The sequence below is a fragment of the Megascapheus bottae genome, chromosome 3 (assembly GCF_031878675.1).
Source record: "Megascapheus bottae isolate mThoBot1 chromosome 3, mThoBot2.hap1, whole genome shotgun sequence".
Taxonomy (NCBI): domain Eukaryota; kingdom Metazoa; phylum Chordata; class Mammalia; order Rodentia; family Geomyidae; genus Megascapheus; species Megascapheus bottae.
The window spans coordinates 72,175,971-72,188,621 of NC_143511.1; the positions used below are offsets into that span (position 1 = coordinate 72,175,971).

Below are 12,651 nucleotides of genomic sequence, written 5' to 3' on the forward strand. Positions count from 1 at the left end.
TGAAATTCATGGGAAAAAGTTAATCATTTTTTACTCTTTACACTTTTTTTTGTTTGTGGAGTAGAAAACTCCTTGCAGGATACTGGACTTCTTGGCTTAGTGAGAATATAGTCTACTTCTTGAATATGTGATACAAGACTTCCTAGAATATAATAAACAGAAATGTCAGGGAAGGTCCCTCTCTTATTTTTCTTTGAATATTGGCTCAGTGGTTTGGGATTCCAGAAAAATTATGCCTGAGCCAGCTCCACCATGAGAATAACAGAATTGGGAAGTCAGATCAGCTTTCAGAACAAAGAAACCTATTGAAAATGGCTGTCCTAGGTGGATTTTCTTTTGCAAAAGAAAAATATTTGATATAGTTGCTTATAGTAAGCAAAGGTTTCAATAGGCAGTGCATTCTGCATTCTGCTTATCACAAGTTAAAGGCTGTTAGATCTCTAAATTGCCAAATTCCTATATATAATCTGACTTTCCCACTTAAGAAATAATTTTTAATCCTTTGCCATTGTCAAAGTTACCTTATTGATAATAAGTAAAACTCAAGAAGAGAACATAGAATTGATAAGTTTCGGTTATATTTTCTGTTGTGGAATTAGAACAGGAGGAACAGAACATATGGATATTGGTAGCTATTCCTTAAAAACGTAATCGATGGGAGTCTGAATAAAAATTAAGAAACTTTAAAGACCCTGAATGAGTTAGGTTTGGGACTCAGGTTGTTGGGGTCCAGCAATGCCCCCTTGGCTCAACAGTGGTGAGAAATAAGTTCTTAATAAGAAAAATTACTAATCCAAGAAATTCTGGGTTTATGGAAGTAAAGAAGTCCCTAATGCTAATCTGAGAGCTGTAACTTAATGCACTTATGTTTGAAATACTACTTCTTGTAGGTATAAGGCTTTTTGTTTCTTCCTTATCCTACCTTTCTTCCCTCAAAGCCTGAAATTCAAGTATTATTAAATGACACTGATTTGCAAAGTTTATATCTGTCATTGCCAAATGGACCAATCAAACATTCTAGCCAGGGAAAGAAAATGACTACTAGGAGTCAATCACACTGGTTTAATGTTTCTCTGAAAAGGTATAATTTATAGAGAATTTAGGAAATAATGTTTACTGGTTAGGTTTCTTTCTTTTTTTTTTTTTTGCCAGTCCTGGGCTTGAGCTCAGGGCCTGAGCACTGTCGTTGGACTTTCTCAAGGCTAGAGCTCTACCACTTGAGCCTCAGCACCACTTGAGGCTTTTTTCTATTTATGTGGTACCAAGGAATTGAACCCAGGTCTTCATGCATGCTAGGCAAGCACACTACCACTAGGCCAAACTCCCGGCTGGTTAGGTTTCTTTCATAAGGGGATATTTTATCCTAATATCTATTAAGAATCAAACAAACATTTATCAAAGTATTACCATTCAATAAGTTTTGGTAAGTTCATTGAGTTGTACAACCCTCATATCCAATTTTTGGCATATTATTCTGATAACTGATAGCTAATTAGTATCCTTATACTTACTGATTTGCATTTATTCCTACTTCCCTTCTCTAATCCCAGGCAATGGATTTCTTGTCTGCAGATTTGACATTTTTTATTAATGGGATAAGTGGTCTTTTGTGTTCCTTTTTCATTAACATATTTTAAAATGTATGTGATTGATATCGTTTCTGTTAAAATTTTTGTTTTTTCATTTGTTTCAGTGTTAAAAGTGTTCCATCATTTGCATACTTTGTACGTTTACCATGGAAGGGTTTTTTGGGATCTTCCCCTCAATATTTGGCTTTTACAAGCAATGCTTGTGAACATTAATATGTTAGTCTGTGTAGACAATTGTTTTCATTTTTCTTCTCTCTCCCTCTCTCTCCCTCTCTCTTTCTTCTTTCTTTCTTGTCATGGGGCCTGAACTCTGGGCCTGGGCACTGTCCCTGAACTCTTCAGCTCAAGGATGGTGTTCTAGTGTTCTACCTTTGACTCACAGTGCCACTTCTGATTTTCTGGTGGTTAATTGGAGATAAAGTGTTTCACAGGCTTTCATGCCCAGGTTGGCTTTGAACTGCAGTCCTCAAATCTCAGCCTCCTGAGTAGCTAGGATTAAAGGTGTGAGCCACCAGCACCAGACTTATTTTCATTTTTCTTAGGCATTGGAGAGTGGAATTAATGGGTAAAGTGGCAAATTAACGTTCAATGTCTTAGTAAACTGCCAATTTCTTAAAGTAACTCCTCTCACTTATCTTATAATGGTGGTATATAAAAGAGTTGCCCCAGTGGTTGAAGTTGTATTTGTTATTTTCTTTTCTGGAGTATCTCTCTTGTGCTCATTACCCATTTATATATTTTATTTAGTGAAACACTTATTCAATCTCCTGTCTTATTTACAAACTGGATTATTAGTTTAATTATAACACATTCTTTATCTGGTCATCTTTTATCCACTATGAACTTTCTAAATACTGTACTAACTACAGAAGGAAACCATAAACCCATCTGTACAGTGTCAATAACCAACTTAGTTTAAGTAAGTATACACAGTTTTCTGAAGGCCATTCTCAGATAGTTAAAAATTCATATTTGGATTAACAGTTGTTGTTCTTGGTGGTGGTTGTGGGGCTTGTACAACTCACGGCCCAGGTACTGTCCCTGAGCTTCTTTGTGCTCAGAGCTAGCACTCTACCATATGAGCCATAGCTCCACTTCTGGTTTTTGAAGGGTTAGTCTCACGAGGACTTCTGTCCAGGCTGACTTCAAACTAAGATCCTCAGATCTCAGCCTCCTGAGTAGCTAGGATTATAGGTCTGAGTCACTGGCACCCAGCTATCAAAAAATGTTTGAATTTCTAGCCTTTATGAAATTGTTTTTATACACCTTATTTAGCATTCTTTTTTTACTCTGTGGGTGCTGAAGGCCTTGTTTCTTAAAGTCTTGTTGTAATATATTTGTCTGGGAGAATTTCCTTGAGGTCACAGGAAAAGGTAAGGCTTTTGTCAAAGAGCTGGCTTTTATTTTACTTCTTTTAAAATTCATTTTATGTAAAATATACATCATAAAAGTATACCTCTTGATCCCTTTTTGGTAGAGTTCGGTGATGTGTCTACTCATTTCTACAGTCATCTCTGTCCTGTCCTTCTCCAGAACTTTTGACGTACCCCATTCTGAAACTACGCATTAATAGTTTTCCATTCTTTCCCTCCCAAGCTCCTGGTAAGTGATTGTACTGTCTTTACACATTTAGTTAGTGTTCTGTTTGTGTCTGGATTGTTTCAGTTTGCATAATTGGTAAGCATTCCATTTGCTTAAAATCTTGGATTTCCTAGCACAGGAAATCTTAAAAAAATTTTTTTGTTGTTGTTGGTCATGGAGCTTGAACTCGGCCTGGGCACTGTCCTTGAGTTCTTCAGCTCAAGGCTACTGTCCTAGCCTAGAGCCTAGCCACACTTCCCGTTTTCTAAAGGTTAATTGGAGATAAAAGTTTCAGGTCATTTTGTGCCCAGGCTGGCTTTGAACCTTGATCCTCAGATCTCAGCCTCCTGAGTAGCTAGGATTACAGCCGTGGGTCATCATGCCCTGCCCCCCCAAAAAAAATATTGATAAGGAACCAAAGGTCATGCGTTTTTATTTCATTGGTTCCGAGTGACAATTATTCCATGCCTTTTATGTATGTGTAGTGAACCGTTCTACCATCTCAATCCTTATGACACTGGGAATCTGCTTCAGAATATGATAGAATACAATAAGTATGAATCACATATTAGAATAAACCAATGAGGGAAAAGTCATCTCTTGCTGTCTTCATGATAGAATCTGATCTATCTAGCTGAAATTCCTCAGCAGATAGAATTCTGTCAAAAAAAAGTCGGTCGTTCATTTGAGATTTTAGGCAAAAAAGATTGATGTTTCTTTTGTAAATTTTAATGTTGAAACATAATAGACCTAAATTTCCTTGGGCTTTGTCTTACATGATTCATCTAAAACTGAAGAAGAGTATTTGAAACTTTTCAAATTTTGAATCAACTGGTCTCTTTGTTATTAAAAAGAATATATATATATACATATATATATATAAGTATGTTCTCCGAGGAAAATGTGATTTGCTCATGTATATTCTAAGCATACTTGAAGTTTTCATTTTTTATGTTTCTAAGATTTCTCTTTTCACAGTTTTGTTAGTAAATTATTACATTTAAGATAATTTTTTTGATCTTTCCAAGATTCTTTTGAGTGTAGGGCTTGTGTAAAAAGCAAACTTTCATATCTAGCCTAGTTTACAGACCCAGAACCTATGAAAAGTTGTTTAGGTTATTTTCGTTGGAACTTTTGAGACATTAATGTGGATTCTCTTGACTAAGTTGCTGAGAAATTATGGAGGTGTAAAATTTGTCTTTAACTATTGTGTATTTTAACACTTGAACTGAATGAACAATTTTGTTTTGCTGCTGTAAATTGCGACTGCCATTAGTCTATCCTTCCATTGTGGAATGTATATACAGTGCTTTGCTAGTCGCTTTTTCTATGTACTGTACCAGTTGTACAAGCTTCTGAATCTGCACTGGTTGCTGCCTTAGTAATATGCCTTTGATTAAAATTTAAATATTTTTCCATGGTTTTACCTAGAAAACAGTGAATAGCTCAATTTAGGATTAGAATTTACATATGTGGTATTGTCTTCTGTCTGCATAGGTGTACTCTAACATGCCATCTGTTTGAAAATATTGAAGTCAGTCCATCATGCTATTCCATCTGTGCATAGAAAGAAGTCCAAAATGTAATCAATGTGTCGATTCTGACTAGACTGGTGATGTGTCTATGTGTCACATTAAAAACACACGGTTTTGTATGGGCGTTATAATACAACAGTTTTCTATGCTTCACAGTGGTGAAAGTGAATTGTGTTTCTGTTGAAACAATAAAGTTGGATGTAATAAAAACAGTACTTGATTGTGTTTCAGTATGTTTTCAGTCTAAAGATATGGCATAATTTACATTTCCAGAGCTCAGTAGCCTGAAGTGGCTACCATATTAGATCATACTGGGATGAAGCAATACTTGCCAGCAACAGAAAAACTACGTTAACAGTAGCTTAACCTCAGTAAAAGTTTATGTGCTAGATAGACTAGCAACGTTTTGTTGTTCCTCAACATTTACTAATCATCTGAAATGTGTTGACATCCCATGTCTGAAAAGCAGGGAAAGGGAGAAGCTGTACATTGCACTGCACCATGTTTTCAAACCCTGGTTTAGAAACAGTTTAAGCCATGGGTCACAAGTAGGTCAGCAGGTACCCTAGGGTATTGCAGAGGTCTCATGGGGACTTCCCAGCCCCACCGAAACAAAACCAAACCTAAGTGAAACTCAAAAGTTTCTTATTCAGGGGCTAGGAGGGTGGCCTTGTGGTAGAGTGCTTGCTTAGCATGCACGAAGACTTAGGTTCAATTCCTCAGTACCATAGAAAAGCTGGAAGTAGTGCTATGGCTCAAGTGGTAGAGCTCTATCGTTGAGAAATCCCAAGGACAGTGTCCAGGCCCTGAGTTCAAGCCCCAGGACTGGCAAGAACAAAACAAAAACAACAAAGTTTCTTATTCAGACTCTGGACTTTTGAGTTTGAGTTGACAAAACTATGTTCTTCATGCAAGAAAAGATAATGACCAGGGCCCGGGAGTTTGGCCTAGCGGTTAAAGTGCTTGCCTAGCATGCACAAAGACCCGGGTTCGATTCCTCGGTATCCCACATACACAACCAAGCCGGAAGTGGCAGAGACGAGACACAACCAAACCGGAAAAGTGGCAGAGACAAGACTGCGGCGGCGACAGAGAGCGAAAGAAGCGAGCTGAGCTGAAGTGAACAGAGCCCAACCGAGTGGTGGCCGGAGCGAGCGGGGCCGGAGCCAGCAGGACCGGAGCGTGCGGGAGCGAGCCGAGCCAGAGCCAGCGAGGCCGGAGCGAGCGGGGCCAGAGCGAGAAGGGGCCGGAGCGAGCAGAGCCAGGAGCAAGCGAGAGCTGGCCGGGCCGGAGCGAGCGGGGCCAGGATCGTGCGGGAGCGACTCGAGCGAGCGGGGCCAGAGCAAGCCAGGAGCAGGGCTGGGCCGGAGCGAGCGGGGCCAAGAGCAAGCTGGAGCGAGCCGGGCGGAAGCAAGCCGGGCCAGAACGAGCGGGCCGGAGCGAGCGGGGCCGGAGCGAGCGGGGCCTGAGCTAGAAAGGGGGCCTAGCCGGGCCGCTCGCTCGAGCGGGGCCTGAGCTAGAAAGGGGGCCTAGCCGGGCCGGAGCGAGCGGGGCCGGAGCGAGCGGGGCCAGAAAGAGAAAGGGGCCAAAAATTAAAAAAAAAAAAAAAAAAAAAAAAAAAAAAAAAAAAAAGATAATGACCAAAGACTGTGGCAAAAACAGTCTATGTGCTTACCATGAGCTGAAGACACCAGCCTCCCCTGTAGGTAGGTAAGGATCACAGAAATGATATCTGGTCTACAAAGATTTCTAAGCTGCAGGTTGCAAAACTTTCATGGCCTCCAGATCCTTAGTACCACAACTAATTTTCCAAAACACCCCTAAGCCAAAAGATACCTGCCAGTTCCAAACAGGGCCTGCAAAGTAAACAGAGTTAAGGAATGGATATCCTTCAAAATGTTTGTAGTATATGTATGCATGTGTTTTGTCTCATGCATTGCAATTTGCAAGTTTACAGCAGTACCACTGATTCTAACCTAGCATCAACAATGTTCTTATGTTTGTAAACTCCCTTTTCTTTTTTTCTGTTGGTCATGGGACTTGAACCCTGGGCCTGCACTGTCCCTGAGCTCTTCCGCTCAAGGCTAGAACTACCACTTGAGTCACGGCATCACTTCCTTGTAAACTCCCTTTTTTTTAAACAAATTTTGACCCCCCCCCATTGTCTTTGATCAAATTTGTCATCCTCTCTAGGTAACCATCAGTTACCACCACTCCCTTCCTTCTGTCCTCCACTCAAGCTCTGGCATCCAGCATTGTCCAGCGTTCTTGCTTCCACATGTAAACATTGTCCTTCTGCCTGGGCCTAAACAGCTCATGAGGGCCCCCATGGCTACACACAAGCTTCAGTCAAGGCTCTGACCTTCACACAGTGCTTGCGGGGCATGCTTTTCTATGGCAAAGGCCTCTTCAAACTGCTTAGGAATCCAACTGCCTGCACCAGGCCGCTGACTCCTATGTGGAAATGGTCCTCCCTCAGTGCGGTCACACACCTACCACAGGCCACCTCTCCATGTGGATCTCCTGCTTCCACTGCCTCGGCTCTCATATCTCTGCTCTGCTTGTGCTGCGAGCTCTCATACGAGGCATTCTTCTTCCTATTCCAATCCCTTCCTCGCCCAGCTTAGACTCCAGACCTCTGTCCTCAGGTCATGCTCTCCCTCTACTCCGTGACTTCTATGAACTTTGACATACCACGCTGGGAAGTCCAACTATGACCCAGAAGCCATATCCATTTTGCTTTGAACTCTTAACTCCTTTCACCAGGTGAAATGCACAGTCCAAGTGTCCCTGGCAGGCAGCTGGCCTTCTTGAAACGCCCCCTGCCCCCCTTTACTCTGAGCCACAGAAGTTTACCCCAAACCCCAGCAGGCAGCAGATACCATCTCACATCTTTAGAACAGTAGGAAGCCAAGATACAAAGAGTACTTTTATTTTTTAATTGTATATTCAAATTTCAAACAGTAAAAAGATAATACAACAAAGATTTCTCTAATTCCAATCCTCACAGTAGTCTCCAGAACACTCAACCATTTGAGCCACACCCAGCCCTCCAGTTCTCTCCTTTGAAGATAGTCATAGTAGCTTTCCAGAGTTTTTATAAAGATGTACCTTTTCCCTCATTCACTGTGCTATAATTTCATTTACCCCTTGATGTCTATGAAAGAAGAATTGATCAGCCAAATGGACATCTTCCTGATACTGTCCATAAAGCATAAAACTTAATTGAATAATTGTACAGTGGTCTCACTGTGTTATTTCCATATACGGATATAAGGTACTCTGATCAAATCCACCTTTATTAGGCTTTCTTACTCTTCTTCCCTTCCTTTTTAAAGTATGGCATAATACCTTTTATATCTTTACACCTTTGTGTTCTTTGGTAAGTCTTTAAAGATTTAAATTGTGAATACACCCACACACACTCCCAGTGTTATGTTTAAAAATTTTTGGCAGTGTTGGCAATGGTAGATTCAGACTTTGGTCTGTTTCATTATTGGACTCAAGTACAGCACAGCAGTGTGGGCCCTTAGACCTCTGATGTCAGCATGGTTCACTTCTGGCATCAATAAAGGTACTAGGGGTGATTTTCTAACTTAATTTCACCCACTTTTGCAGGGAGTTAGCTAACACTTATCCTCATTTTACTGATGAGAAATCAGAAATCACAGGCGGACTTTTGTACTCCAAAGCCATTATTATTATTATTTTTTTTTTTTTTTTACCACCACCAAGGGGGAACCAGCGAAGGTAGGAAAATGGATGATTGTTGATTATGAAATTTTCATTCTCCATTACTAATCACAGGCTACTGGAATGTGTTTTATTAGATAAGTCAACCTCATTACAGTTGCTGACTCTTAGATAATTAAGTGATGATTCCATGTGTCATTTTTCTTCATGCTTTCACTATTGTCTTCCCCAAATTATCTCCTTTCATCATTCCCATGAATGCTGCTGGCATGTTTTCAAATCCTTCAATAATATATTCTTGGTACTGGATTTTACCCTGTATTGAATCAACAATGAATACATCGATTTTTACATTTCAAACGACACTCTGTTCTCATCCTGGCCACAGGCTTACTAAGTACATTCTAGAAACCTTTAAAATAGGAGCTGGGGGTTTTGTTTTCTGTGAACTTCGTTTATTTGGGAGCCAGGAGCTGGTGGCTCACACCTATAATCTTTGCTACTGAGGAGGCTGAGATCTGAGAATCATGGTGTAAAGCCAGCACGGGCAGGAAAGTCTATGAGACTCAGTCTAGGTCCTTTAGTGCCTGGGCTGGCTTTGAATCCTGATCCTCAGATCTCAGCCTCTGAGGAGCTAAGATTACAGGTGTGAGCCATGCGCCCAGCTTTCTGGCTTTTTTCTATGTATGTGGTACCGGGGAATCAAACCCAGCTCTTCATGCGTTCTAAGCAAGCACTCTACCACTAGGCCAAACTCCCAGCCAATCATTTTTTATTTTTAAAAATTTTATCAAGACTGATTTTTTACATCATATTTCAAATGTCCTGTTTAACAAACAAGTATTCAAGAAGGCAATCTCTATACATGAGACTTTCATTGCCAGTTAACCACCAGAAAAACCAGTGGAACTGTGGCTCAAAGTAGAACAATAGTCTTGAGCAAAAGAGCTCAGGGACAGCACCCAGACCTTGACTTCAAGCCCCATGATTGACAAATAATGAAAATTAGGGGCCGGAAGTTTGGCCTAGTAGTAGAGTGCTTGCATGAAGACCTGGGTTCGATTCCTCGATACCACATATATATATAGAAAAAGCCAGAAATGGTGCTGTGGCTCAAGTGGTAGAGCAGTAGCCTTGAGAAAGCCCAAAAATAGTGCTCAGGCCCTGAGTTCAAAGCCCAGGACTGGCAAAAATTAAACAAACAAATGAAAATAAAAGTTGGGGCCGGGAGTTTGGCCTAGTGGTAGAGGGCTTGCCTAGCAGGCACAAAGACCCGGGTTCGATTCCTTGGTACCACATACATAGAAAAAATCTGGAAGTGGTGCTGAGGCTCAAGTGGTAGAGCTCTAGCCTTGAGAAAGTCCAAGGACAGGGCTCATGCCCTGAGCTCAAGCCCAGGACTGGCAAAAAAAAAAAAATTAATTTGGGGGTGCTGTATATGATGTATAGAACAGATTATTGGAACATTGTATGACAGCAAAAGAAATATCACCAGCTTGGGCTGGGAGTGTGGTAGGTGCTCACCTAGCATGCACGAAGCCCCTGGGTTCGATTTCTCAGTACCACATACACACAACAAGCCAGAAGTGGTACTGTGGCTCAGTGGTGGAGTGTTAGCCTTGAGAAAGCCCAAGGATAGTGCCTAGGCCCTGAACTCAAGCCCTAGGACTGGCCAAAAAGAAAGAAAGAAAAGAACTATGGCAAGCTACAATTCCGCAATTTTTAAGTAAATGGTATAGAAGCATTGAATAATACAATGCTCTCAGGACAAGTGGAAGGAGATGAAGGAGTTGCCCTTGCCGATGCAGAATCTTCTACATCCAGGGTGTAGAATCATTGTCTCTACTTGGTCCAGTTTAATCTGCCACTCTTTTCAGCTAAGGTTTCTTTTTTCCCCCCCCAATACATGTTTATCTTTTATGTAGAGAGTGGGAGTGAAGACTTCATGTCAGTGTTAGAGGTTTTTCATTTCCCTTTCTGTGATAAGGCACACCATCTACTAAGGAAAACCAGTGGACATTTTCAAAAACTTTTAAAGTTCTTGCTGGGCAGGATTGCAAGCATGATTTACTTAAGAGTCTGACATCTGAGAATCACAGTTCAAAGTCAGTCCAGGAAAAAAAAATCCTTGAGATTCTTTTTTTTTTTTCTCCTTCATCCAAGCTCTGGACTTAAACTCACTATCTGATGCTTTACACTCCATGACAGGCAACCTACACCTGAGTTATGCCTCCAAACACTAAGATTCTTGTCTCCAAGTAACCACCCAAAAAGCTAGAAGTAAAGCTGTGGCTCAAGTGGTAAAGTGCCAGTCTTGAGCTAAAAAATCCTCAAGGATAGTACTCAGACCCTGAGTTCAACCCCAGTACTGGCACTAAAACAACAACAAAACAACAACAAATTGTTTCTTTTTTTTTTTTTTTTTTTTTAAAGTGGCACTGTTTATTTTATTTTATTTTTTGCCAGTCCTGGGCTTGAGCTCAGGGCCTGAGCACTGTCCTTGGACTTTCTCAAGGCTAGAGCTCTACCACTTGAGCCTCAGCACCACTTCCGGCTTTTTTCTGTGTATGTGGTACCAAGGAATCGAACCCGGGTCTTCATGCATGCTAGGCAAGCACTTTAACCACTAGGCCAAACTCCTGGCCCCAACAACAAATTGTTTCTTTGCGTTCACTCCCCAGCACATCGGTTGGTGGGGGGGGGGGACAAAAATGACGACAGGGAAGCACTCTAGAAGCTGAGATGTGAGGATCTTAGTTCAAAAGCCAGACCCAGCCGGAATGTCCATGGGACTCTTATCTCCAATAAACTACCAAAAAGCCAGAAGTAGAGCAGTGGCTCAAAGTGGTAGAACATTAGCCCTGAGCAAAAAAGCTCAGGGATAGTGTCCACCCCCTGAGACTGATGTACACACACACAGGAGAAGGGAGGAGGAGGAGGAGGAGGAGGGGGAGGGGGAGAGGGAGAAGAGGGAAGGAGGGAGGAGGAAGGAGAGGAGGGAGAGGAGAAGGAGAAGTTAGCCTGGACTACACAGGGAGACTCTCTACTCCCTCTAAAAAAGAAATACATTTAGAGAAGATTGGAGTTTTTGTTTGTTTGTTTCTTTCATTTTGTACCAGTCCTGGGGCTTGAACTCAGGGCCTGGGTGCGGTCCCTGAGTTCATTTGTTCAAGTCTAGCACTCTAGCACTCTACCACTTTAAGCAGTTTCACTTCCTGTTTTCTGGTGGTAATTGGAGATAAGAGTCTCACAGATTTTTCTTGCCTGGACTAGCTTTGAACTGTGATCCTTAAATCACATATTTTTTTTGGGGGGGGGGCAGTCCTGGGGCTTACACTCAGGGCCTGAGCACTATCCTTGGGCTTTCTCAAGGCTAGAGCTCTACCACTTGAGTCACAGACCACTTCTGGCTTTTTCTATGTATGTGGTACCAAGGGATCGAACCTGGGTCTTCGTGCAAGCACTCTAACACTAGGCCACGCTCCTGCCCCTTAAATCTCAGCTTCTTGGATACCTAGGATTATAGACATGACTGGCCAGTACCTGGCTTTATTATTCTTTTTATGATGGAAAAAGTAAAGCTCATTATATTTAAAAAGTAATGGCAGTGGACTCTTTTTTTGGGCTTGCAGGATGATTCACTCTTCTGACACTGTCCCAAATTTCAAAGAGATGTTTGCAAACAGATTCACAAGTATCTGCAGCCCTGACAGGACCTTACGGCCCACAGCATGCGGGCAGTACAGCCAGGAGCCCACCTGGGCTTCCCCTGAGAGCATGTGTGCAGCTCACACACACCCTTTGCTTTGTTAACACGAGTCTGGGTGCTGTCACGGTTTTCCATCCCATTTCAGTGATTGGACTGGGAATTTATTGGAATTTAAAACTTAAAAGATCTTCCTATAAAGAGGTTATGGTTGATGGAATACAAATTGAATCCATAGCTGGGGCACTGGTGGCTCACGCCTATAATCCTAGCTACTCAGGAGGCTGAGATGTGAGGATCAAGATTCAAAGCCATAGAAAGTCCAGGAAATTCTTATCTCTAACAATCAGAAAGCCAGAAGTGGTGCTTTGGCTCAAGTGGTAGAGTGATAGCCTTGAGCTGAAGAGCTCAGGGACAGTGCCCAGGCCCAGAGTTCAAGCCCCATGACTGACCAGGAAAAAAACAAAAACAAAACCAAAAATACCCGCATCCATTGCATGATTTCTAACTCAGATTTTTTCCTGACTTCATACTGCTTTGAGTTTAC

The 12,651-nt window shown here is 41.7% G+C and overlaps 1 protein-coding gene across 3 annotated transcripts in view; it reads right to left on the reverse strand.

The window, feature by feature from the left end:
* Positions 1 to 8,575: 8,575 nt before the first annotated feature.
* Positions 8,576 to 12,651, reverse strand: part of Ptgr1 (prostaglandin reductase 1) — a 29,293-nt gene continuing 25,217 nt past the window's right edge. For all 3 annotated transcript variants that reach the window (XM_090330427.1, XM_090330429.1, XM_090330428.1), the window contains one exon: positions 8,576 to 8,714. In XM_090330427.1, the coding sequence (XP_090186553.1) occupies positions 8,604 to 8,714 (111 nt within the window). In that variant the 3' untranslated portion in view covers positions 8,576 to 8,603. The remainder of the gene's footprint in view (positions 8,715 to 12,651) is intronic.